The sequence below is a fragment of the Cheilinus undulatus genome, linkage group 8, assembly GCF_018320785.1.
Source record: "Cheilinus undulatus linkage group 8, ASM1832078v1, whole genome shotgun sequence".
In the NCBI taxonomy this organism is placed as follows: Eukaryota; Metazoa; Chordata; class Actinopteri; order Labriformes; family Labridae; genus Cheilinus; species Cheilinus undulatus.
This window is the reverse complement of record NC_054872.1, coordinates 51,695,922-51,723,746: the sequence shown is the minus strand read 5'-3', so window position 1 is coordinate 51,723,746 and position 27,825 is coordinate 51,695,922. Positions and strand designations below refer to the sequence as shown.

Sequence of the window (27,825 nt, the reverse complement as noted above, 5' to 3'; positions counted from 1 at the left end):
CCAAAAACAACTAATACTGACATTTTTGTCAAATAACTTAACATTTGATCTGTTTTTATAAAAAATCACTTGTCAGCCATTATAAGTAAATATTTTAAAAATGCACATTTAAGGAAATAGGTTAAGACTAGTGGAAATGCTGCAAAAATGGCCAGATTAAGTGTTGAAAATGGGTTTGAGAGTGGCACAAAGGGAGAAAAAATGGCAGGAAAAGTGGTTAGAAGAGTTTAAAATGTGGCAAAATGGGTAAAGGAGGAAAAAAGGGGCAAAAATTTTCAAAAGTTGGTTAAAAATGGCAAAAATGGGGCAAAAAAGTAATGAAAAGGGGTTAAACACTGGCAAGAATGGAAAAAGTGGCACAAAGGGGATAAAGTGGTTAAAGAATGGTTAAAGAATGGCAAAGTATCAAAAATGGTTTAAAAGTGGCAAAATATAGCAAAAAATAGCCAGGCAGAGTAGTAAAAGATGGGTTGGAAGGGGCTAAAAAGTGGCAAAAAATTTAAAGTAGCAAAAATGGGTTAAGAGTAGCAAAGATGTTGCAGAAATGTCCAAATGAACTAGTGAAAAGAGGTTAGTGTCTTAAATTAGTTTATATTGGTACTAAATCACAACTGGGGAGGGCCAATTCTCTGGGATTTTTGTGAGCCCAGCCTATTCTGTTGGTAAAATGTTGTGCATTTTGAACTAAAATACAAATACTAAGACAGTGATATGTTAATTACTAAGTTACTATGTTAATTTTAAAGTCCGGCCCCCAGAGTCCCTGTCAAGGCTAACTCTGGCCCTTGTGCAAATGTAGTTGATGACCCCTGCTGTAGCAGTTCACACATCCTTATGTCGCAGGCCTTTGGGGGATCCACAGCACCACCAGGGGCTCCTGACAACCCTACGATCCCCTCGGACGATGACCTGGGCTGTGCTTACTTGCCACATCCTGACTCTACCCTGTCGGTGTGGAATTTGTTATTTTTATGACAGGTTATTTTCCCATGCCTCTGGTAATAAACAAAGACATCTAAAGGGGTTGTGTCAATCCTCCTCAGGTGCCTTACTCGCCACATCTACACCATACTTCAACCTCAGTTTTTGGCCCAAACAGGCCTAAAGTTGTACTCAGTCCTTTAGGAGTAATGTGTTAATCAAAGAAGGCTGTGCCTCTGATGGTACTAGTATGCTAAGCTTCACTTATGCAGTGATAAACAGATTATTTCTGACATGGTCTTCACAATAAAAGTCCCTACATATCATGTTGTTCAAATACTATAATTATGAAAAAGCAATATCAGGAAGTTAGGTGTTTTCAGGAGCAGCTTATTATGACTCAGCAGGAGAGAGATGAGTCTTAAAACCACAGATGCAGTAACAAATGTAACTAGAAAAGCACTCAGAGAGTGCAGACCTCCGCCATTAGCCCTATCTCCCAATAGTGAAGAATCCTTTAAAAAATTTCTGGATCCAGACAGTGATCCGGATCACTCTCAAAATCTAATCAGTTCTTCCTTATGCCATTTCCGACATTTCCTGAAAATTTCATCAAAATCCATTCATAACCTTTTGATTTATGTTGCTTAAAAACAAACAAACAAACAAACGAACGAACAAACCCGCCTGACCACATGACCTCCTTGGTAGAGGTAATAACTGAACACAAAGACACTTATGTAGGCGTCTCTCTGTGTTCTTGTACACACATGAGCTGACTACTGTTGAACAGCCTTTTAGGAGACATCTCAAACATTTTAGTCAATAGTCTCTTCTTTACCAGCTCCACTGATACATCTTCCTCTGAGCTCCAGCCTGCTCTTACTCTCTCTCTTCCATCTCACTGTCTTCATACGCTATATTGCCAAAAGTATTCACTCACCCATCCAAATAATGTAAATCAGGTGTTCCAGTCACTTCCATGTCCACAGGTGTAAAAAATCAAGCACCTAGGCATGCAGACTGTCTCTACAAACATTAGTGAAAGAATGGCTCGCTCTCAGGAGCTCAGTGAATTCCAGTGTGGTGCTGTGATAGGATGCCACCTGTGCAACAAGTCCAGTGGTGAAATTTCCTGGCTCCTAAATATTCCACAGTCAACTGTCAGTGGTCTTATAACAAAGTGGAAGCCATTGGGAACGACAGCAACTCAGCCACCAAGTAGAAGGCCATGTAAAATGACGGAGCGGGGTCAGCGGATGCTGAGGCGCATAGTTTACGGAGGTCGCCAACTTTCTACAGAGTCAATAACTACAGACCTCCAAACTTCATGTGGCCTTCAGATTAGCTCAAGAACAGTGGTAGAGAGCTTCATGGAATGGGTTTCCATGGTAACAGCTGCATCCAAGCCATACATCACCAAGTGCAATGCAAAGTGTGGGATGCAGTGGTGTAAAGCACGCCACCGCTGGACTCTAGAGCAGTGGAGACGCCTTCTCTGGAGTGACCAATCGGGCTTCTCCATCTGGCAATCTGATGGACCAGTCTGGGTTTGGTGGTTGCCAGGAGAACGGTTCTTGTCTGACTGCATTGTGCCAAGTGTAAAGTTTGGTGGAGGGGGGATTATGGTGTGGGCTTGTTTTTCAGGAGCTGGGCTTGGCCCCTTAGTTCCAGTCAAAGGAACTCTGAATGCTTCAGCATACCAAGAGATTTTGGACAATTTCATGCTACTAACTTTGTGGGAACAGTTTGGGGATGGCCCCTTCCTGTTCCAACATGACTGTGCACCAGTGCACAAAGCAAGCTCCATAAAGACATGGATGAGAGAGTTTGGTGTGGATCAACTTGACTGGCCTGCACAGAGTCCTGACCTCAACCCCACAGAACACCTTTGGGATGAATTAGAGCGGAGACTGAGAGCCAGGCCTTCTCATCCAACATCAGTGTGTGACCTCATAGATGTGCTTCTGGAAGAATGTTAAAAAAATTCCCATAAACATGCTCCTAAACCTTGTGGAAAGCCTTCCCAGAAGAGTTGAAGCTGTTATAGCTGCAAAGAGTGGACCCACGTCATATTAAACCCTATGGATTAAGAATGGGATGTCACTGAAGTTCAGATGCCAGCCAATGCAGGTGAGCGAATACTTTTGCCAATATAATGTAAGCCAACAACCAGCTGATGAGGCCAATCATGCTCTGTTTTTTCCTCTGAAGTCAGTCTGATTATTTGGCTACTCTCTGTAAATTCAGATGCTCCCTGATTCAATAAGAGCAACAGTAAGGAATAACCAGTGAGTCACTCACCTGCACACTTCTGCAGGAATATACAGTACTGATAAAAAGTATTCATCCCCTCTGATGTTTGACCCTTTTATTGATTTTATGAATCAAGCATGGTCAATATAATTCAGCTTTTTGACAAAGAAAATTACAAAAAAAAAGAGTTTTTTGGTGACACATTGTGATTCTGATATGAATCAGTTTTTCCAAAATATGAAAAATGAATATGAAATGGCAATAGTAAATTAACCTCCAGAACAAAAGCCTAATGAATGATTTGACTCAACATGTCAGAATGAAGTCTAAACAATCATTATTTTTTCCTTCAGAGGCTGAAAATCAAAGCTGCAGTCTAACAATTAGAATCAACATCATCCATACAGTGTGTACAGTGGATGTGAGACTCTATATTCATCGGTGCCTTAATGAAGGCTTTCAGCGTGATAAAAACGTTGAGGTGCTGTTGACGTGTTCCAGCTCAGCAGGCCGTCTCGCTCCATCTCGCTCCGTCTCGGCCTCTCCGCTCAGATTAGACCGAATCGAAGGAGAGGAAGAAGAGTGTAATTGAAAGACTCAGGTCTTAATGAAGAAGCTGACAGCCTCCCTCTGCTCCTGCACACAGAGGTTTCTAATTACAGGAGCTGTGCGTAAACTTGGTGTGCTTATGAAAGACGGTACAGCGCGGCGTTATGCAGGGGAACATCAGGGATGCAGACTTCACTGACTGCAGCCATCAGAGCCAATTACTGTAGCTGTGTCAGGCATCGTGGAGGTTATGAAGACAGAAGCAGAAACATTAAGGCTTGTAATGAGCTAGCATAGAGACGACGAGTGATTGCAGCTTTTCCAGAACTTCAATAAGTAAACAATCACAAAGGTGTAAAGCAGGGGTCATCAACTACACCTGCACAAGGGCCAGATTTAGTCTCAACAGAGACTCTGGGGGCTGGACTTTCAAATACACAGAAATTAAATAAACATTTTGGTCTGATATAAATGAAATATTATTGCAGTAGTATTTGTGTTTTCTTTCAGGACATATTTAGTCATTAACAGTGAGCTCTAGCCACTTTACACCATTGTTAACCCATTTTCATCAATTTTCCCATCAATTGTATCACATTTTTGCCAGTTAACACCTATTTTTGTCAGTTTTAAACTCTTTCCCCCACTTTTTTCTTCCTGTTTTTGCCACTTCAAAACCAATCCTTACTTAAGCCTAATATTGCTTCTGTTGACCCATTATTGCCACTATTAACCCCTATTTTTTTTTTTACCAATTTTTTACACCCAATTTTTCCCATTTTTCCTGATATGCCAATTTTTGCTAGTTTTACCAAATTCTGCCCATATCTGCCTATTGCCTCTTTCTTAGTTAACACTGTTTTTTGGACAGTTTATGTCAATTTTTGAACTTAATTAAATTTTTTCACCAAATTTCCAGATATTTTTTCCAATTTAAGAACACTTCAGCCACTTTTCAACTCCCTTTTACCACTATTTATGCCCATTTCTTCCACTGTAACCCATTTTTCTAACTTTTCCTCATTTTTATGTAATTGTTGTCACTTCTGACCCTTTTCTTCTACTTTTAAAATCAAATTTTACCTTTTTCCAACTTTTTTGCCATTATTAACCCATTTTAGCCATTTTCAACCCATTTTATTTTATTTTTTTCATCAAAAGGGATTTACATTTTTAAGAAGGCTGTTTACTACACACATGATTAAAAAAGAGATTTTTTTACTTTGATAAGAGTGGCTATTTTATCAGGTTAGATATAAAATATAGATATCACAGCTTAACTTTATAATGGACCATGGTTTTGCTGACCTCTATGGGCCCCAGAAAGCTCTCCCATCTATCCCTCCTTATGGGTGACCTTGTCTGCAGATGACTACCTTGAATGTGCATGGCCATGTTGAACCACCTTCAGGTCCAGTGGGGGCCCCCGGTCTCTGGCACCTTTATTTTGGGGGTCACGGGCTGAAAAGGTTGAGAACCTCTGTTTTAAAGGATGTGGTATTGAAAAAGTATTAAAGTATCAATAATTGTGACCATTGAGAAAGTGACAGAACATTCTGGACCATGCTCCTGAGAGCTCTGCTCTCTGGACGATCTCTACCTGAACATATGAGAGATCCAGATCCCTGCAGCTTTGATGTAAAGGCAGGCTGATAACCTCCTCAGATCACACAGCCGCTCAAATCCAACTGCCATCAAGGAAATGCTTTAATAACGCCCATTACAGTTTTAGAGACAAGGCTAGCGACATGAAAAAGCTGTAGGGCAAAGTAACAAATCGCTGAAGGTTTAAAAAATATTTTTAACTTGAACTTTGTTACCAGTTTGCAAAAATAATTGCACCCCCGGCGCACGTCAGGGTGTGGGCCGTCGGCACCTGTGTTGTTATAGAGGGGTGTAAGACACTCGTGCAGTGAGTTACTGCCCAACTTTCAAATGAAATAATTAAGAAACCCCCTGTTACCAAAGACTCATTCCACCTTAGATTTTGCTGTGGAGGAAAAGGCATTATTTTGTGAATAAAAAATAGAATTAATATTTAAATAAATAAAGGAATAAATAATTAAATACATGACATATCAGTGCTTGGAACAAATTTTGGGGTGTTTCTATCTAGCTTGGTTGGTTGAAGTCAGTGAAAGGAAGAAAAAAAACTGTGACCTTGATTATTTATGGGAAATTTGAAGTTAATCACATGTTCAGTATGAGAGTTACACATATTTCCTGGCAAGCTGACAAAATATTGAAGTGCTTGCTGTCTCCAGTGAGACATCCTTCAAAAAAATGCCTCTGTTGTGAAAAAAATATTGAGGTTGTCTTTCTAAATCAGAGCTTAAAAGGTAAAGTACAGCAAGAGGACTGAAGATATGACTCATTGGTGTTACTTCCTATTGTCAGTAGGGGGCGCTATGATGATTTTTCTTTGTATGTAGGTGAGTTCAGTGTGACACTGTTGTTTTACTAGAGAATTCTGAAGAACAGAATGAAGTTTTAAAAAAGTTAGAAGGTGTTACGTTCATTTGGCACCATCAAAAACTTCTTGTGAAATTGCGATGAAGTTGGTGGACTTCCTGTTGGGATTTTGGCATGGGTCCAAGAGACTTTTTTGTAGGTCTGATGATGACCTATACGCACACAAAAATTCAGAAGCCTGGGTTGAACGGTGTGCTGGGGCTGATTTTTTTTGGCGGCAACAAAGACAAAATCAGTGGAGCTATGACCTATGTTTTTTCACTTCCTGTTGTCAGTAGGGGGCGCTATGATTATATTTTGTATGTAGCATGTTCAATGAGTCACTGTTGTCTTGCTAGAGAATTTTGAAGAACTAAGATGAAGTTTTTAAAAGGTAAGTAGAGGTAAAAGTCATTTAGCACCATCAAAAATCTTATTGTGTAATTGCGATGAAGCTGGTGGACTTCCTGTTGGGATTTTGACATGGGTCCAAGAGGCTTTTATGTAGGTCTGATGATGACCTACATGCATACCAAAAATTATAACCCTGAGCGGAACAGTTTGCTTAGGGTTAATTTTTTGTTTACAACACATGAAAAGCACATGAAAAATCAGTGGAGCGAATTTTCGACTGACAGAAGGGGGCGCTGAGACAGAATAATGGTATTGATACATGAATGTATTCAGAACTAATGTGCGATTATCATTGTGGAGTTTGGTGACGATTGAAATTAACACTAAAAAGTTACAAGGCAATATTGGTGTAATTTCACAGCTGAAAATTGACAAAAATGAAGTTTAAGTTTGTGCTCCGATAACATCGCCACCCTATGGTGAAAACTCACCAAAAATACAACTTTGGGTCTCAAGGTTGTCTAGTTTGAGTAAAAAAATTCTGGAGTCAGTCAGATGAAAGCCCTTGGACGAGTTCGTTCAAATGCACAAAATATTTGTCAGTAAAAAAGGCCAAAAAACGCCAAATTTGACCTTTCGGCGCCTGTAGTTCGGTTCCTGTACGTTTAAGAGGATGGTCATAATGTACATTTTTTTTTCATCTCATCATGATACATATGTGTACCGATTTTTGTGCACGTAGGTATTACCCATCTCACTTTCGGCACCCCCAAGAAAAAACTGTTTGACGGACTTACACTGTTCCACCACCAGATGGTTATTTCTCACGGGGGACAATTTTTGAGACTTTTACATATATTGATGCCCTGAAAACGAGCCTCAAATTGCCTGAATTCTTTGGAAAAATGAAATCCAATAGGGTCCTCGCTGACCCTTAGTTGGTGCCCGGGCACTAATTATATAATTTTTTAACTATTCTGCCCTAGTTCATTTGCTCTAATACTGAAGTCACACATACTGCAGCTTCAGTTAACTGACCAGTTCTACTTTGTTGTCCCATTAATGCCCAGTGAAACCAGTTTGGAGGAATCAGCCAAGAGTTTGGTCAGCTCGTGTCCTCAGCGTGTGAGACGGACGCCTTCCTGCAGCAAAAAGCAGAGTAACAGATCCTATGTTTTTTCTGATCTCTATCTGCTGTGTGTTCGGACTGCTGATGGCCGGGGTCCAGCTGTGTCAGCAGGCGAGCCTCATCACCACATCCTGTTTGGTAAACAGCTCATTATGGCCCGTGTCCTCTCTACAGAGAACCCTGCAGAAACAATGCCACCATGCAGGCGTGTGCCTCCTGCAGAGCTTTTTACTCAAACAGATTTATTACACATGCACAAAGCTGTGAGTTTATTCTGATGTCTGTGAGGAGCTGGACTGATGGGATTTCTATTTAGAGCTCGTGTTGATTCAATTGTATGGGGGGGGAATTCAATAGATGTTTCTTCTCTTATTGAGAAGCAACATTTTTTGCTTCTAAGAATGACTTAAAATGTTTTTGTTTATTATATAGCGGTAGGAAAAAGTCATTTCCCCCTTCATAGATTTATTTTTTTGGGGTATTTGTCAGACTTAAATGCCTCAGATCATCATACTAACCTTAATATTAGACGAAGATAACCTGAGTAAGTACAAAAGGCAGTTTAAATGATCTTATTTCTCTCAATCAGATTTAAGTCCAGACTCTGAATGGACTAAAAACTGAATGAGGGTTCTGGAGTGGTCTAGTCAGAGGTGGACTTGCTGTTGGGTTTGGGGTCATCTTCCTGCTCCATAACCCAAGTCTTCTTGAGGCTGGGGGTCATGACTAGCGGGAGATTCTCCTTCAGGATTTTCTGGTAGAGAGAAGAATTCATGGTTCCATCAGTTACAGGAAGTGGTCCAGGTCCTGGTCCAGACCATCACACCACCACCACGTTTGACTGTTGGTCTGATGTTCTTCAGATGCTGTGTTAGTTGGACTCCAGATGGAACAGGACGCACACCTTCCAGAAAGTTCCCCTTCTGTCTGGTCAGTCCTCAGAATATTTTCCCAGAAGTCTTGGGGATCATCAGGATGTTTTCAGTCAAATGTGAGACGAGCCTTTATGTCCTTTTTTTTTGGTCGGCAGTGGTTTTTGCCTTGGAACTCTCCCATGATGCCCTGGTCTCTATCGTATTCTTGAATCATGAACTCTGACCTTAACTGAGTTAGTGAGGCCTGCAGGTCTGTAGATGTGGTTCTGGGTTCTTCTGGGACCTCCTGGATGAGTCACTGATGCGCTGTTGGAGTCATTTAGGTAGGCTGGCCACTCCTGGGATGGTTCAACACTGTTCACAGTTTTCTCCAGTTGTGGAGAATGGCTCTCACTGTGGCTGACTGGAGATCAGCAGCCTTGGAAATGTCTCTGTGACCCTTTCAGCCTGATAGATGTCAGTGACTTTGTTTCTCATCTGTCCATTCATTCCTCTAGATGGTTCCATGGTGTGTTGGAGATCTTATAGCCTCCTTCTCTCTGTCAGAGAGGTTCTATTTAAGGGATTACTGCAGTGATACTCAATGTGTGGCTCTTTTGTCTTAATTTGAAATATTATTCCCCCAGAAAACCTTGAAAAAAGGGAAACTATTTTGCCCCTTTTTCACCATTTTTTGTCACTTTTCATCCATTTACGCTACTTTATGTCTTTAAATACCACATTTTTTCCTACTTTTTGCCCATTTTTGCAGCTTTTTTTTGTTCAAATTTTTGCCTTTTCTCACATTTTTTTTGCCTTTTTTTGCCAGTTTAAACTCCCTTTGGTCATTAAATATAATTTGTTTCCTTTCTCCCCATTTTGCCTTTTCTTTTTGCCAATTTTCACCCATCTAGGATAACTTTTGCTATTTTGTCCCATTTTTTGCCCATTTTTGAAACTTCTTTTGCCACTTTTTTTCCCCATTTTTGCCACTTTTTGCCCAATTAAGCTACCTTTTGCAATTAAATACCACTTGTTTCCATTTTCCCCATTTTTGCCTGCTCTCTTTGAAACCCATTTTAGCCCCTTTTAACATTTTTTGCCACTTTTCACCCATTTACTTCATGTCTCCATCATGTCTTTAGATACCACATTTTTTCCTACTTTTTGCCACTTTTTTTCCCCCCAATTTTTGCCTTTTCTTATAGATTTTTTTTTGCCAATTTTTGCTATCTTTTTCCATTAAATATCACTTGTTTCCTTCCCCCCCAGTTTTTTCTCTTCTTCTTGCCACTTTTCAGCCATTTAGGATAACTTTTGCTATTTTTGTCCGATTTATTTGCCCATTTTTGAAACTTCTTTTTGCCACTTTTTTTCCCCATTTTTGCCACTTTTTGCCCAATTAAGCTACCTTTTGCCATTAAATCCCACTTGTTTCCCTTCTCCCCATTTTTGCCTGCTCTCTTTGCAATGTTTGGGCTATCCCAATTTTGCCTGTTTTTTACAGTTTTTTTGCCACTTTTCAACATTTAAGCTGCCTTTTGTCACTAAATACCACTTGTTTCCTATTTTTTGCCCATTTTTGCTGCTCTTGAGTGCTTTTTGCCCATTTTAGTCACTTTTCACTCATTTTTTGTAACTTGTCACCCATTTCTGCTACCTTCTGACTCTTTTTGCACTTTTTCTTCCCATTTTCGCCCCTTGAATCCATTTTTGCTGCTTTTTAACCATTTTTGGCACCTTTGACTTATTTTTGTGGCTACCTCAGGCCGTTTTGCCACTTTTCTCCACTTAGATTGTGGTTGCAAAGGTATTTTTCAACAGGCTCTTTGGTTGAGCTGGGTTGAGTAACACTGGATTACTGGATTCTACAGGTCTAGCAGTAACCAGGTCTAGGTGTGGATAGTGGAACTGAAGTCAGCTTTTCAATAATCTGTGGTTTGTCACAGTTAATTCAGGATTTACCAAGAGGGAGAATGGCTTTTTCACATAGGGCCAGGTAGGTTTGGATGGATTTTTTCCTTTAATAAATAGATCATCATTTAAAAACTACATTTTATTTTTACTCAGATTATCTTTGTCTGATATCAAAATTATTTTGGTGATCTGAAATATTAAAGCGAAATTTGCAAAAGAAATAAGACATCAGGAAGGGTGAAATATTTGTTTAAGTAGGGATGCTGCTCTAATTTTCTGGACCTTATTGATGAATTTGAGCTGCTGGTCAATGACGACTGCCAGTTTTTCACTCAGCCGGTTCCATTCTGCAAACATCTTTCTATTGATTTTCTCTACATTTATGGATTTTATAAAACCTCGTTTCAAGTGGAAGCTCCAGTCTGCTGCGGTTAAAAACACAAATCCAGTCAGAATGAAAGGACCCCTGGTCTGTCCCAGCTGGGAACATCGAGTGATCCCCGCTCACCTGAGAGGAAGCTGCAGGGCGTTTGTGTGTGAAGAACCTGACAGTTACTGAGAATCAATTCTCCTCAGACTGAGACAGCTGACATTTCACAGACTGCTCAGGGATTTATTTTCACTTTAAATCATGGCAAACAGAGAAGAACTTCACGTACCAAACATGAGAAGTGTAGAGGGATGAGCAGATTCAAACACGTCTCTGTATAAAACACATGAAGTCTAGACCAGTGTTACTCAACCCTGCTCAACCAACGAGGCAAATTGTTGAAAAATACATTTGCAACCACAATCTAAGCCGTGAAAAGTGGCAAAAACAGCTTGAAGAAGCAATAAAAATAAGTTAAAGATAGCAAAAATGGTTAAAAAGTGGCAAAAATGGATTTAAAGAGCGAAAATGGGAGAAAAAGTGCAAAAAGAGTCAGAACTTAGCAGAAATGGGTTAAAAGTTACAAAAAATGAGTTACAGGTGGCAACGAAATGGTCCAAAAATGGCAAAAAAAAGAGTGAAAAGTCACTTAAATGGGCAAAAAGCATCCAGAGTGGCAAAAATAGGCAAAAAAAGGGGAAAAAGGAGGTATTTAATAACAAAAGCTATCTGAAATGGGTTAAAAGGGGGCAAAAATGGGAAAAATTGGCAAAAAAAGAAGAGGCAAAAAAGGCAAAAAAATAAAACAAGTGGTATTTAATCACAAAGGGTAGCTTTAATGGGTGAAAGTGGGAAAAAAAATTGTGCGAAAAGGCAAAAATTGGAAAAAAGTGGCAAAAAGAAGTGGCAAGAATGAGCAAAAAGTAGGAAAAATGTGATATTTAATGACAAAAGGTAGCCTACATGGTTGAAAAGTGCCAAAAAAATGTGAAAAGGGGTAAAAATGGGAAAAAGGTGGCAAAAAGAAGTTTAAAAAAATGGGCAAAAATGGGCAAAAAGTGATATTTAATGACAAAAGCTATCTTAAATGGGCAAAAAATGGCAAAACAAATTGTATGAAAAGGCAAAAATTGAGTAAAAGTGGCAAGAAGCAGTGGCAAAAACCACATGAAGTAGCATGAAAATAAGTTAAAGATGGAAAGAATGGATTAAAAGGGGCAAAAATAGGAACAAGTGGCAAAAAGAAGTTTAAAAAATTGTCAAAAAATTGGAAAAAGGGGTAATTAATAGCAAAAGGTATCTTACATGGGTGAAAAGAGGCAAAAATGGGCAAAATGTAGGGAAAAAATGTATTTAATGACAAAAAAGTAGCTTAAATGGGTGAAAAGGGGCAAAAAAGTTTCCCTTTTTAAGGTTTTCTGGGGGAATAACATTTAAAATGAAGACATAAAAGAGCCACGGGTTGAGTACCACTGATGTAAATGATGAGAGGAAGTGAGGGATCTCATGACCTTAACTTTAACAAGACAAGCAAACAGGGTTTTCTCTGCATCTTTAGTGATCGTTCACTGTCAGTGAAGCCAGGTTAACTAAACTCGGCTGCTTTTAGTGGTTCTTCTTTTAGCAGTGTTGTCCAGTTCACATCAAACTGCTCCTGTCGCTGCAGCTACATAGTTTCCAGGCTTGCAGTTGTCTTAACTACGTCTGTGGCTACCACCTCTTTCTGACCAGGAACAAGAGCATCAGCTTGAACTTTGCGAAATGGATCGGCCCGCTGACAGACGTGGGATCTGGACGATGTGAGCTTAGCCAACCTGAGAAGAAAAACAGACACAGAGCAAACAGATTTTTTAAAGTATCATCAAAAACAACAAAAAGGAACAAGACTAACAAAGAACTGACCGTTTACTGAAGTGACAGGACGAGTTGTTCATCGCCGCTCTGTCAGGTCGACTCAAGCTGAAGGTCGGAGCGCAGACTCGACCCTGAAACCAGGAAGAGCTCAGAGAGGAGGATCCCCCCCCCGATCTTTGACCTCTCCCGTTTCCTCACCCTCACTGATGTTTGCAGATGAAAGAAGAGCCGCATCCACTTTCCACTGTGACCACCGAGGAGATAAAGAGCTCCATTTCCCTCTGAATAAGACAGAAAGAAACAGCCGGAACCTGACGTTTCTCTGACTTCTCTGTCATTCATCCTCAGGTCTGACTGATCTTACATCAGAGATTTTACCCTTCACATGGCCGCTATCTCATTGTACCGGAAATAAGATGATAGGAAAGTAATAATCCTCTTAAACTTTAAATATTACATTTTATAATCAGTTGTTTTTATACCACGATGTCTCATTCTTTAACTCCTGTTCTTTTAGGGTTGGACCAGGTTTTGAAAGTCTGCTATCAGCACCTGTTTGAGACAACAACAGTTCCAGTCCTAATGCCTGATAGTGGCTGATCTTTTCTTGTAATTACCACTGTCTCCTGGATTCTGGCCCATCTATTAGCTTTGTGAGGCTGTCGGTTTTTATTCTGTCAGGTCAGGTTACTTGTAAACTGCAGAGTCACCACAGGAAGAGGAAGTGGAAGCCAATCAGAGCTGAGAGAGGAGCGGGGGAATAGACGGTCTGGTAGTTTCATGCTCAGAGCTCATGGCGGTCCTCTACCTGCTGCTATGTCTATAAGTTTTGCAGATATTTAAGGCCGTTATGTGATTTCTACTGCTGAGATTCTGTCTGCACATCTCTGCACAGATGTTTGTATCTGCTGATACCGATAACATGCAGATAATGAATGAATCCCTCAGACTCTTCAAACTTGAAGTCATTGCTGATAAAACTGTCGGTCTCTTTTAGGGCCCTGATGTGGCCCCTGCTGCCTGTTGATTATGGCAACTTTAAAGCCCAGGTACTTACTAGGGCTGGGCAATTAATCAAAAATGAGATTAAATCACAATATGGCCTGCTGCAATTTTCAAATCGCAGAAGGTGCAATATTTCTTTAACCTGATGTTTGAGTCAAAATACCAGTTTAAGACTTTTTTTTTGCAGCAGAGATGTCATGCATTACATATCATGCAATCATTTAAGACACATTTTTTAGAAGAGTATACAAAAAATCTTACTTTCTTCATTTTTGTACATTTTCCTGATTAAAGACGATGAGAATTACATAACAATTATCACTCCCTCAGTACAATAATTGATATCAATTTGCAATACAAGTCAAAATCATCACAATTAGATATTTATCAAAATTGTTCAGCCCTAATAGTGTGTTGGTTATAACGTAGAATGATTTTTGCTTGTGTTTTTTAAAAAATACATCAGATGAGGAACTTAAGGAATAATCGCATATCAAATCACAATATTGGTTAAAAAAATTGTAATTAGATTATTTTCCCAAATTGTTCAGCCCTAGTACTTATTATAGATGCATGATAAGTATCATTACTGATAAACTATCGGCCAATATGGCATACATTTTATAGCCATCCATCCATCTTCTTCCACTTATCCAAGGTCAGGTTGCTGGGGCAGCAGCCTAAGCAGGGAAGCCCAGACTTCCCTCTCCCCGGCCACTTTGTCCAGCTCTTCCTGGGGAATCCTGAGGCGTTCCCAGGCCAGCCAGGAGACATAGTCTCTCTAGTGTGTCCTAGGTCTTCCACGGGGCCTCCTCCCAATGGGACCTGCCCGGAACACCTCACCAGGGAGGCGTCCCGGAGGCATCTGGACCAGATGCCCGAGCCACCTCATCTGGATCCTCTCGACACGGAGGAGCAGCGACTCTACTCTGAGTCCCTCCTGCATGGCTGAGCTTCTTATCCTATCTCTAAGGGAGAGCCAATATCGCATACATTTTATATGCTTTCTTTATTCCTGTAGTAAAATATTAACCGATAAAATCCAGCAAAAATAAAGAAATTCTTCCTCACAAGACTACACGTCCTGAAACAGTAGGTGGCGCTGCGATACGTAACCCGCTGTCAGGCCCCAAAGAAGAAGAAGAAGCCCCAGCGCTGAGAGGCAGCTGCTGACGTCACTTATGGAGTTATCCAGACAATGAGGTGGTTCAGGTATCTGATCAGGAAGCCTCCTGGTCACCTCACTGTGGAGGTCTTCCTGGTACGTTCAACTGGAAGGAGACCCCGGAGTAGGCCCGAACTCGCTGGAGGGATTATACATCTCATCTGGCTTGGGAACGCCTCGGAAATGTTGGGAAGAGAGAAGACTGGGTTGACCTGTTTAGCCTGCTGCCACCACGACCTGACCCTGGATAACTGGAAGAGAATGGATGGATGGATTTAAGGGAATGATCATTTTTATGTCATTCTGACTTTGATTAAGAAAAACTGACAGAAATAAGGAAAGTAGGATTTATTGCTAAGTTTTCTGAAAAAATGACACTTGAATGAAGGATGAGAGCTGAAGGCGTGTTAATAGCATGTTATCACACACACAAGGGGAGGGTCTACCATGTGATCTGGTCACGGTGACGGCAGAGAGAGACTCCTCACCTCCATATCAGTCAGGAGAAAGCTTTTAGCTTGGCAGGGTTTCTGTGGTTTCACTTCCTGCTCCATTAAAACCTGAAACAATAGAGGGGTGTTTGTTTGGAGGGGGGGTCTGGATCGACAGGAGGAATGTCACCTCGTCTCTGGAGACTTCCTGAAGCTCCGATGCTCACAGAGTCTGATTACGGAGGAAGTAGAGAAACAAACTCAGCATCCATGACGCTCAGATCCATGCCATCTCTAACTACACGAGTAGGGACAAAATATTCACACAGCACACGTTTTCACAACAGAAAGAGCTCCTCATGGTGTCTTTGTCAGGACAATCATAATGTATTATGAAATATTATCGATGGAGTCTGAGTTTGATAGAGAATATGACTGTCTGCAGCAGAGGCGTCTGAGGATTTATGGATTTTTATCACTGAGGAACAGAAATGAGCAGCAGAAGCTTTTAGCGGGGACACACTGAGGATCCGCCTCAGAGTCTGTGATCAGGAGGGGATAACCTCATCTCCAGCTGTCTGAAACACTGTGGGCGGCCTGGTTAGCTTATTGATTATTGTTTCATCTGCAGAACAGTCAAAACACCCGTTCATGAACAGTAAGCAGCTCCTTTCACTGCAGGAAAAACACTTTGGTTTCATACATTTGTGCTTTTGCTCTTTTTATCTTTATTTTTGTTGACTTTTGCAGAGACGAGCAGGGGCGTAGATAGGGATTTTATGGCCCCGAGAAAGAATTTACACAGGGCCCCCCTTAACCAGTGAGACAAGCAACAAATGTTGAGTCTTTCTTTTTTAACAAATATCTCTGCATTTTTATGTATTTTTGAAACATAATTTCCCCATTTGTGAGCAACATTTTTACTAAGGTTGAATTAAATTTACCTGCATTATTTCACAGTGCTGGACTATACCATTTGGACATTTTTAAGGAAGAAGCAGTTTTGTATTTAACTCTATTTGATACAGATTTCAGTCTGTTGATCTATTCATTTAGTCCAGTGTTACTCAACCAAAGAGCCAAACTGATGAATAACGCATTTACAATCTAAGTGGTAAAAAGTGACAATAAAAATAGGTTAAAAGATGGCAAAAATGGGCTAAAAGCAGCAAACACTGAGAGAAAAAGTGGCAAAATAGGTGGGAAGAGACCAAAAACTGAGTTAACGGGGGCAAAATTGGTCCCAAAATGGCAAAAAATGAGTGAAAAGTGACTAAATTGGGCAAAAATCAGAAAAAGGTGGGGAAAAGGGGCAAAAAAGTGTTATTTAATTGCAAAAGGCAGCTTAAATGGGCGAGAAGTGCGCAAAAAGGCAAAAAGGGGAAAAAATTTGCAAAAAGCAGGATAAAGGTGTCAAAAATGTGTGAGGAGAGACAAAAAGAAGTGGCAAAAATGGACTAAAAGCAGCAAACACTGGGAGAAAAATGGCAAAAAAGGGCAGAAAATGGCAAAAATGGTCCAAAAGTGGCAAAAAAAGGAGTGAAAAGGGACTACTGGGCAAAAATCAGAAAAAAAGGTGGGGAAAGGGGGCAAAAGTGGCATTTAATTGCAAAAGACAGCTTAAATGGGCATTGAGGATCACTGTTTTAGTCACTTTTGATTTAATAATGTCACTAATTACTAAGAAAATATCAATTGAAATACACTTTTCATTACAGGCTTCCCAAGGGCCCCTCACTACTGAGGGCCTGGGTAATCAGTACCCTTTTCCCCCCTGTGCTTCACCCATGGATACGAGACAGTGAAGGCCATTTGTTGTGTAGTTTTCATGATCCTAAACGCTCTGAGGTCAGTGAAGGCCATTTGTTGTGTAGTTTTCATGATCCTTAACGCTCTGAGGTCAGTGAAGGCCATTTTTTGTGTAGTTTTCATGATCCTAAATACTCCTGTGGTCAGTGTAGGCCATTTGTTGTGTAGTTTTCATGATCCTAAATGCTCTGAGGTCAGTGTAGGCCATTTGTTGTGTAGTTTTCATGATCCTAAATGCTCTGAGGTCAGTGAAGGCCATTTGTTGTGTAGTTTTCATGATCCTAAATACTCCTGTGGTCAGTGAAGCCTGCTGGTCTCTACAGTTAGTAGCCGTCTGACAAAGGTCAGTGACTTTTCTTCAGATCAGAGATGGATTTTAACATCTGTCTGTAGAAATGTCTTACAGTCAGAACTCTCCTGCTGTTCTGGGTCAGTGTTTCGGTCAGAGTCTGGCAGCTTGCTTGTGTTTTTTGGCTCTAATGACTCTTTATCTTGCTGTTGAAGTCCATGGGGTTTAAAGGCTTCTTATGTGTTGGACATCTTGGCACAAGCTGGAGTGTTTTAATTCTTATTCCAGTCAAATGTGCACACTTGAAATGGCTTGAAAAGTTTATTTCAGCAGCAGAAAATAGTTTGTAATTTTTCCAAAACTCCAACCTCATCAATCCTTGCAGTTTTATTTTACATGCCCAAAGATATGCTGCTCATTTAGATGTTTTTGCACCTATAAAGCCCACATGAACATGTAGATAACTAAACTTTATCAAACTTAAAATAAAAATAAAAGTACTTAAAGTAAAACACTGTTGTGTCCACATATGACGTATTCGCTTTATAGTAAAATAGCAGGTGCTTTGAAACGACTGTAAAAGCTCGACATCCCTAGGTTAAACGGGGAAATTAGCCAGATTATCTCTAGTGTAAACCCGCCTTAACCCCTTATTTCTGTCTTTTTTTCAGTGATGTTCGTGTGCTGCTCCCCAGACGTCTTCAGGAGGCTGATGGTCGAGTTCAGGCGTGCAGATCTTCCTCATGAGCAGTACGTCTTCTTCTACATCGATGTCTTTGGGGACAGCCTGAACTCTGAACACAGACAGCCGTGGGCGCGCGGAGACGAGGATGACGCCATCGCCAAGGAGGCCTTCCAGGTGACAATGCTCTGCTGACAACCACTTTATGCACCGACCTGTTTCTTTCCCGTCGATCACGCCCACCACATCTCAAAAAGCGCTCCGAGTATCAGTCCTACCATTGCTCTGCATCTTGTTCTGACAAAACGGGGAGTCTATATTCACCTCGAATTAACAAGTCAGTTAAAGTGAGTAAAAACTCCTCCTCCTGCGTCAGAATGATCAGACGTTTAGTTTAGTAGCAGACACATCTTTATCTCAGCCTGTAAGGTGAAGGGTTAAACCTGCTCACTGTCTCATCTCCATCTTTGTCTCTTTATTTCCTACAAACTCTCCCCTCACCACAGAGATACAGACACATATGTCTGTGGCCCACATTGACTGCTTTTATGCAGCTTCTCTGAGATGTTAGGATGTGACAATGCAAATAAAAATCCTGTTTGCCTCCTAGTCTAGTTTTAGTCATCACAGATCTATTTTTGTTAGTCTTAGTCTAGTTTTAATCATCACAGATCTATTTTTGTTAGTCTTAGTCTAGTTTTAATCATCACAGATGTATTTTTGTTAGTCTAGTTTTAGTCATCACAGATGTATTTTTGTTAGTCTTAGGCTAGTTTTAGTCATCACAGATCTATTTTTGTTAGTCTTAGGCTAGTTTTAGTCATCACAGATGTATTTTTGTTAGTCTTAGTCTAGTTGTAATCATCACAGATCTATTTTTGTTAGTCTCAGTCTAGTTTTAATCATCACAGATGTATTTTTGTCAGTCTCAGTCTAGTTTTAATCATCACAGATGTATTTTTGTTAGTCTCAGTCTAGTTTTAATCATCACAGATGTATTTTTGTTAATCTTTGTCTAGTTTTAATCATCACAGATGTATTTTTGTTATTCTTAGTCTAGTTTTAATCATCACAGATGTATTTTTGTTAGTCTCAGTCTAGTTTTAATCATCACAGATGTATTTTTGTTAGACTTAGTCTAGTTTTAATCATCACAGATGTATTTTTGTTAGTCTTAGTCTAGTTTTAATCATCACAGATGTATTTTTGTTAATCTTAGTCTAGTTTTAATCATCACAGATGTATTTTTGTTAGTCTCAGTCTAGTTTTAATCATCACAGATGTATTTTTGTTAGTCTCAGTCTAGTTTTAATCATCACAGATGTATTTTTGGTAGTCTTAGTCTCGTTTTAATCATCACAGATCTATTTTTGTTAGTCTTAGTCTAGTTTTAATCATCACAGATCTATTTTTGTTAGTCTTAGTCTAGTTTTTGTCATTGAATAAAAAGCTGTCAACGAACAATTTTAGTCATTGTTTTAGTCAAAAAAATGAACACTGTTGTCAGCATAAAACTGCAACGACATTGAATCTCCCGCCATCTACAGTCCAAAATATCATCAACAGATTCAGAGAATCTGGAGAAATCTCTGCGAGCAAAGGACAAGGCTGAAGGGGCTCTCAGGGGCCCTCAGGAGCCCTCAGGAGCCCTCAGGGGCCACTGCATTAAAAACAGGCATGACTCTGTATTGAAATCACTGCATGGGCTCAGGAACATTCCAGAAATCATCGTCTGTCAACACAGTTGGCCGTGCCTTCCACAAATGACAGTTAAAGCTGGATCATGGAGAGAAGAAGCCATAGAGACTCATTAGTACTACTTACTTTTACAGCCTTTTGTTGCCCTGTCCCTACATTTTTGGGATGTGCTGCTGCCATCAAATTCAAAATGTGCTAATATTTTTTAGATGAAATAATAGAATGTCTCAGTTTCAACATCTGATGTGTTGTTTATGTTCCATTGTGAATAAATTATGGGTTTCTGAGATTTGATATCACTGACTTCTGTTTTTACTCACAGTTTACAAAGTGCCCCAACTTTTTTGGAAACGTATGCACTCTCTCTGTCTGAACCAGCCCTAATACAGAGGGTTTTGTGTCACTGTTGTGCGTTAGATGTATTTAGCTGAGCGAATGTGCAGGAGTTTAAATCCCATCCCTGCACAGAGAGATTAAAATAAGACGAAGGATGAGGCGGGCCGTGATGTGGACGACTGAACAGCCAAACCAAAGACAACAGAGGAGCAGCACTCCAATAACATCCCAGTGTTTACTGAGACAACAGGCTGACAAAGTGGAGCAACACGCTGCTGGTTTCTCACAGGAAAGGAATTCAGCGCGTTTGATGAAGACGAGCTGAACGTTAGAGGAGGATGAGGACAGATCAGGAGGAAGCAGTCTCTCTTACGCAGAAACATTTTCTGTCATTTTAAAAAAAGATTTCTAACTGAAAGAGACTCTACAATAGAAGGACGTCAGTTTAATTAATTTCAGTTCACTGACACTAAACCAAGTTATTCAAGCGTTGTTTTGTTTCAGATTGCAGATTTAAATGTAATTACTTACAGCCTCACACATGGATTAGCAAACTGAAAACAACTGCCAAACAAACTAGACCGCCTTTCAGTGCCATCCTTGTTGAACGCTTATAATTGACACCTGATTTCAGCTATCTCCAGTTCAAAGCCCTCCAAACTCGACTTTTTAAAGGGCAAATTTTATAATAAGGTGGCTCATTCTTTTTTCCTAACACGGCAAAACTGCAGGTGAAGAATGAGAATGTTAGTGAAAGCCAAAGCCAGAGGCAGGTCACATTGTTGACAGTATATCTGTTTGGGCTGTTATTCTATTTTCTACAAAATTAGCATAAATGTTTGTCTTGACTCAAGGATAAATAGGGTAGATTTAACCCTTAGGCATCCCTTTAAAATGAAAACACACATATATCCCTAGGGACACTTTCTGCACCTACTTTAAATGCTAAAATTCATATGAATTATTTTATTTTTTAAAATTTTGTTTCAATAAAATAAGTGGACATTATCAGAGCTTTCATAGTGCGATCTGACCCGCAGTTTCCATCAACAAAGTCTGTGCTGTGCCCCGCAGTGCCGCAGTTTTGCTCCTACTGAAGGGGAGCGACCTCATCCACTGGAAGCGTGTCTAGAGCGCTGTGCTGTGGCGTGCAGCCCTGATCACAGGGCAGACATCACCGAAGATCTGCGCTTTTACACAGGAATAGTATGTCAACAGCGGATTATTTGACCTTATTGGTGTGAAACAAAAAACAGTTAACTTTTCCTCGTCAATGGCGCCGTTGTATGTAATATTGATATAGTGATGATTTATGATTGAGTTGAAGTGATGCTTCAGAGATGCAATTTCTCATTACTAACATGCACATCCCAAGTTTATATTCATATCAACACCCACAGACATTTTTATTTCATTCCTATATGCCTTTTTTCACAGAGCTAGTGAAAATCCCACTGTAAGTGTGTCTTTAAAGTGCCCTACGGATACACGCTTGGTCCAAAAAGGGTACTGGCGCCATCTAGTGGTTAGGAGGAAAAATGGCTCTATCTAAGGTTCCCTTCAAAATTGCATCACAGATAATGGCGGTAACAGTGATACATAGTTATGTTAGTTATAATGGGTTTAAAGGGGCCAGTTTTGTCCCCAAGGGATATACATGAGTATTTTTCCTATTCACAATACAAAACAGGTCATTGTAATGATTTGGCTTGAAAATTAAAAATGAGCAAAAATACACATCTTTGTGCAGTTTCATGCCAATTGCACCAACAGAACACAAATTAGGTCAAGAATTCCAAAACAGAAGGCAAAGAATGTGCCCAGGTGAACCTAAGGGTTAAGAAGATATAGGTCAGAGGTCAGGGTCATGGGGCTTGTGTCCTTCCCTCATGAACGCAATATCTCAAGAATGCTCTGGGAGTTTTCAAACTTGCACATTCACTCTTACGTGAGGATGAACTGTTTCATTCTGGAGGTCAAAGGTCAGCCGCAGTAGTTCAGTGTTCTCAGCACCCTTAACAAAAACGTCTCAGCATAAGCAGCAGTAGTTTTAGTCATCGGGGGTTGACTGATAATCGGCCTGGACGATTTTTACACTGAAGCTGTAAAAAGAAAAAAAAACTGGCTCCTTCCTGCCATGAACAGACTGTTTATTAGTGAGGTACGGTAACATCTACAGCAGATAAACCTGGGAATAAAAGCTGAAATGTTGATCTGTTGTCTTATCTTTTGATGTCAAACCCAAATGTTTTTAGTCTACAGCAGGGGTGTCAAACTCATTCACAGCAGGGGCCGGATTCTGAATTTAGGTCCAACCTGAGGGCCTACCAGGGTCAACATTTAACCAGAAACTGTCAATATCATTTTCACCACTAATGAAATATGGAAAAAAAGTACTGATGGTAGATGATTTAGAATTTTAACAAAAGTCAAATTATACATTTTAAGTCTCAATCTGAGATAAAACGACAAACGTACTAGTTAAAAAGGTCAAAGCATGAAATTAAAATTCAAAATGAAGTTTTTAAAAGGCAAAAATATTAAAAAGAAATTTGAAATCACAAGTTTCATAGCTCAAAATATTACAGTGGCCCTGAAGGCCAACAGGATTAATATTTCAAAAGTGCAAAATAAATTTCGCAAAACACAAAAATATTTCACAAAAACAAATTTTTTCACAAAGCACAAAAATATTTCACAAAAAACAGAATATATATTTCACAGAGCACTTCATACACATATATATATATATATATATATATATATGGGTTTTTTTAAGGTTTATTTTGGGCATTTTTGTGCCTTTATTTGATAGAGGAGGACAGTGGATAGAGTCAGAAACAGGGATGAGAGCGAGGGAGAGACATGCGGTAAAGGGCCTCAGGCTGGACTTGAACCCGGGCCGACCGCATACATGGGGCGCGCCCTTTAACCACTCGGCCACCTGCTCCCCAGAGCACAACATATATTTTTGTATTTTGTGAAATGTATTTGTATTTTTTGAGATTTATTTTGCACTTTTGAAATATTAATCCTGTTGGCCTTCAGGGCCGCCGTAAAATATGAGCTAAAATTTAAAAACACACGTTTTAAACATTAAAATACGAAATAAAATTTGAAATAATGAGTTTAAAAGGTAAAAATAAGATATAGAAGTCAAAATAATCAGTTTAAAAGGTCAAAATATGATATAAAAACTAAATTCTGAGTTTAAAGGTAAACATATGACATAAAAAGTTGAAATAATGAGTTTAAAAGGTAAAAATATGAGATAAAATTCAAACCATGGGTTTTACATTTTTAACTGAGGTTTTAAAGGGCAAAATACAGGATTTAAAGTCTAGGATAGATGTTGAAAAGGCCAAAATGTGGGATAAAATTCAAAACCATGAGTTGAATAGGTCACTTAAAATTTTCAAATGTCATTCTAAAAGGTCAAAATATGAAATTAAAAGCCAAAATCACAAGTTTAAGTTCTAATTTTGAGATGCAAAATTTAAAATTTGACATGAAAACCAAAATTAATTTTACTTTTCCACCTTCTTGTCTCTTTAACTAATCATTTTTCTCTTTCCTTTTTCAAATTTGGGTGACTTAACAAGGATATTTCAAACCAACAAGGTAAAGTTTATATTATTATACTGGAGGAAATCTACAGACCTCACACTGGTGGGCCAGTTATAATAAAAATATAACTGTACCAAATATAACTGGCCAGGTATAACTGCACCACAGGCCAGATTTGGCCCCCGGGCCTTGAGTTTGACACCCCAGCTCTACAGCAAAAATAAAGGAATTGGCCTCACTGTTCCAGTACTTTAGGAGGGGACTGTAGGTGGCTGGGTATGATGGGAACCTGGAGAAGTTTGTAAACGTCTGTATGTGTTCATCATTTACAGTCAGGAATAAAATTAAAAAGGCTCTAAACTAAAGGCACCAGCCTCTGGGTAACACACAGCTTGAAGTCGACATGTCAGGACCTCACAGGAACAGAGCTAACTCTAACACCTGCTTTCACCACGATCTCTGCCGCCAGGTGTGTTACTTCACCTCTGCTGCAGCTCTCTGACACTTTCCACAATCAGTAACATCACAGGACGACACGGAGAGAGGAGCCTTTGTCAGGACATGTTTACACGGAGAACTCCTCTTCCTGTTTCCATCCTACCCCCAATCACAGAACAATTTCATCCTCCGTTTATGGAGAGCATGTCCTGATTATAATGGGAGACTTTTATATTTAGCTGTGTGTTAATGAGGAAACAGGTCATTGAAGATCTCCTCTTCCTGTTTTCAGAGCGTGAAGATCCTGACGTACCGAGAACCTCAGAACCAGGAGTACAAGCACTTTGTGAGGAACCTGAAGAGTGACGCACTGACAATGTTCAACTACACCATCACGGACTCGCTGGTGAGAAGAGTGAGAATGTGTGAGTGATGTCACTGTGATGTCACTTCCGGGAGCTTTTTCATAACGCTTCTTTTCTTTTTACTTAAACTTTAAGGTCATGTAAGACTAAAACTCTTTGATCTTCCAAGAAAACTCCAAAATATACAAACATATCCCCTACATTTCTTGCCAAGCAAATTCCTCATCATGTCCTAAAAGCAAATTATCCCAACATTTCACACAAATTACTTCAATTTCAATGGACACTCCTGAGAATGATCTGCAAAAATTGTGTAGTTGCAGAAATTAGTACTATGTTGTGGGCAGTGTTCACTTTTGTTAACAAAAACTATGGCGTAAAATGTTTGTTAACCTTTTTTTCAACAAGGAAGACGAGACAAGGGCAGGCTAAAAATAGATTACTGGTGATAAAACTGACGAAAAGTAGATGACTTTTTCTTACATAGACGGGACTAAAATGTTCGTGCCAGACTGACAGGCATTCAGATTCTGTGATATTTCTCCTCTGTGTGTCTAAAAAAAACAAACCGATCATCAAGTTTTACACTTTTTATTTAAAGGAAAAGTGAGCAGCAAACAAAAACGGACGCGTTTCAGCCCGAGGCTTTCATCAGCGCTTCCCTGAAACAACATTGACTTAAAGTAATCAAACTGGCATTTAAAGGGTTAAAATCCTCAAAATGATTGAATGTTTGGTAGTTTTAAGCACAGTTGAAGTTTTTTTAAGAGATTTATGCAAAAAAAAGCAGATAAAAATATTATTCTGTCAAGTTTTTGTAGCAGTTTTTGGGAAATGGACATTTTTGTCCTTAACGACTTTAAAGGGTAGTAAATTAAAGTGATGCCTGAGAGTTAAAGTTCAGCGAGAAGATGGCTAAAGTCAAACATTTAGCATGTATGTTGAATTTTATGTGCAGTCTTGCTTTTTATAACTGCATGTCACTTGATATATTGATGTGTTATGCTTGCTGTATTTGTGTATTTATGCTACCATGCAGTCATTGTTAGTTACACTAGACCTGTGTTAGAACTGTACAGAACTAGACTGGACCTCTTGGTGAAATGGACTGCCCCTCCAGACATTAGACGGACTCTTTTAATGCAAGTTGTTCAAGACTTCACAGGAACAATTGGCTGTAAACAACCCAGAATATTAGCCTTTAGACAAAACTCCTCTAGAAATCACTCACTGCTCCTCTGGAGGTCTTTGCTGTAATGTGGTGTCATCTGCAAACAACTGATAACCACCACGTTATTACAAGAGGCTGCTCTGAATAAGCACACCTCTGTATCATTATAGAAAATACTTATTTTACCAAATCTAACATGAATAAAGCTGTGACTATTCAATTCGATTTTGGATCAGTAAGCAGCTCAATCCGGCCTTTTAATTTAAAATTGCATAAATAAATACCTGCAAATATTTTGGATTCCTGTTTGGACCGTTACTTCGGAAGATTACCTGTAAAACTGCTCACTTCAGTAGATCTACACTATATTGCCAAAAGTATTCGCTCACCTGCCATGACTCACATATGAATTTAAATGACATCCCATTCTTAATCCATAGGGTTTAATATGACGTTGGTCCACCCTTTGCAGCTATAACAGCTTCAACTCTTCTGGGAAGGCTTTCCACAAGGTTTAGGAGTGTGGTTATGGGGATTTTTGACCATTCTTCCAGAAGCTGGACAAGATGTTGGACGAGAAGGCCTGGCTCTCAGTCTCCACTCTAATTCATCCCAAAGGTGTTCTGTGGGGTTGAGGTCAGGACTCTGTGCAGGCCAGTCAAGTTGATCCACACCAAACTCTCTCCTCCATGTCTTTATGATCCTTGCTTTGTGCACTGGTGCACAGTCATGTTGGAACAGGAAGGGGCCATCCCCAAACTGTTCCCACAAAGTTGGGAGCATGGAATTGTCAAAAATCTCTTGGAATGCTGAAGCATTCAGAGTTCCTTTGACTGGAACTAAGGGGCCAAGCCCAGCTCCTGAAAAACAAGCCCACACCATAATCCCCCCTCCACCAAACTTTACACTTGGCACAACGCAGTCAGACAAGAACCGTTCTCCTGGCAACAGCCAAACCCAGACTGGTCCATCAGATTGCCAGAAGGAAAAGCACAATTCATCACTCCACATGAAGTTTGGAGGTCTGTAGCCATTGACTCTGTAGAAAGTTGGCCACCTCTGTGCACTATGACCTCAGCATCCGCTGACCCCGCTCCATGATTTTACATGGCCTACCACTTGGTGGCTGAGTTGCTGTTGTTCCCAATGGCTTCCACTTTGTTATAATACCACTGACAGTTGACTGTGGAATATTTAGGAGAGAGGAAATTTCACCACTGGACTTGTTGCACAGGTGGCATCCTATCACAGTACCACGCTGGAATTCACTGAGCTCCTGAGAGCGAGCCATTCTTTCACAAATGTTTATAGAAACAGTCTGCATGCCTAGGTGCTTGATTTGATACACCTATGGACATGGAAGTGATTGGAACACCTGATTTACATTATTTGGATGGGTGAATGAATACTTTTGGCAATATAGTGTATCTCTTTCCTTTTTGCTGTTTGAACAACAAGGAAAATAGAATCAGAGACGGCTTACTTTCTACGCAGGTGACACGGATCAGGGACTGTTCCAGTACGTCAGGATTCATCCTTCAGAGATGATCATGTTTAAATAAGAGAACTAAGGAGTGAACATCTCCATCTCTAGGCTTCACCGCTCATAGACAGGAAGGAATCTGATCCAATAAAAACAGGAGATAAGATTATTACACATAATGATTGTGACTGAAAGTATCAACAATGTGAAGATTGAAAAAGACATTGTCATGCAAATGTTTAATTAGGAATGTCAGAGACGTCAGAGATGCTCAAAGATGATTTATACAGCAGAAGATGATTCACTGATCTTATCCTTCCTGCACTCAGACACAGCGAGGAAGAATTACAACTGCTCCTTATTTTACATCTTTGTTCTCTTTTTCAGTCACATAAATGACTTTTGATCACTTTGAATCATTTTTACCTGAATCGATTCAAAGCAAGGAAGCCACTGATAACTAACCCCCCTTAATAACCATGAACACTCCACAAATGTTTGATTGTAACTGTAAAAATCTCTTTTCCTCACAAACTCAACATACCAGTGTGATCTTTTCTCTGCAGGCTGTGTCAAAGAAACAGATGAAATCATAAGAAAATCTAATTTAGCCAATTTCACAGGCTTTGTTACATAAAAGGCACACTTTCAGCCATGATTGCGTGTATCTGAAGAGTCCGTGGGTTCAATCCAACATGTCAAAGCAAGCACAGAAGCGAGGGGTTTTAATC

The 27,825-nt window shown here is 39.8% G+C and overlaps 1 protein-coding gene across 1 annotated transcript in view; it reads left to right on the top strand.

Moving 5' to 3' along the window:
- Positions 1–27,825, top strand: part of LOC121513667 (atrial natriuretic peptide receptor 1-like) — a 155,327-nt gene that overhangs the window by 44,663 nt on the left and 82,839 nt on the right. The window contains exons 3-4 of the mRNA XM_041793565.1: positions 18,026–18,213; positions 24,368–24,481. Coding sequence (XP_041649499.1) covers positions 18,026–18,213; positions 24,368–24,481 — 302 coding nt within the window. The remainder of the gene's footprint in view (positions 1–18,025; positions 18,214–24,367; positions 24,482–27,825) is intronic.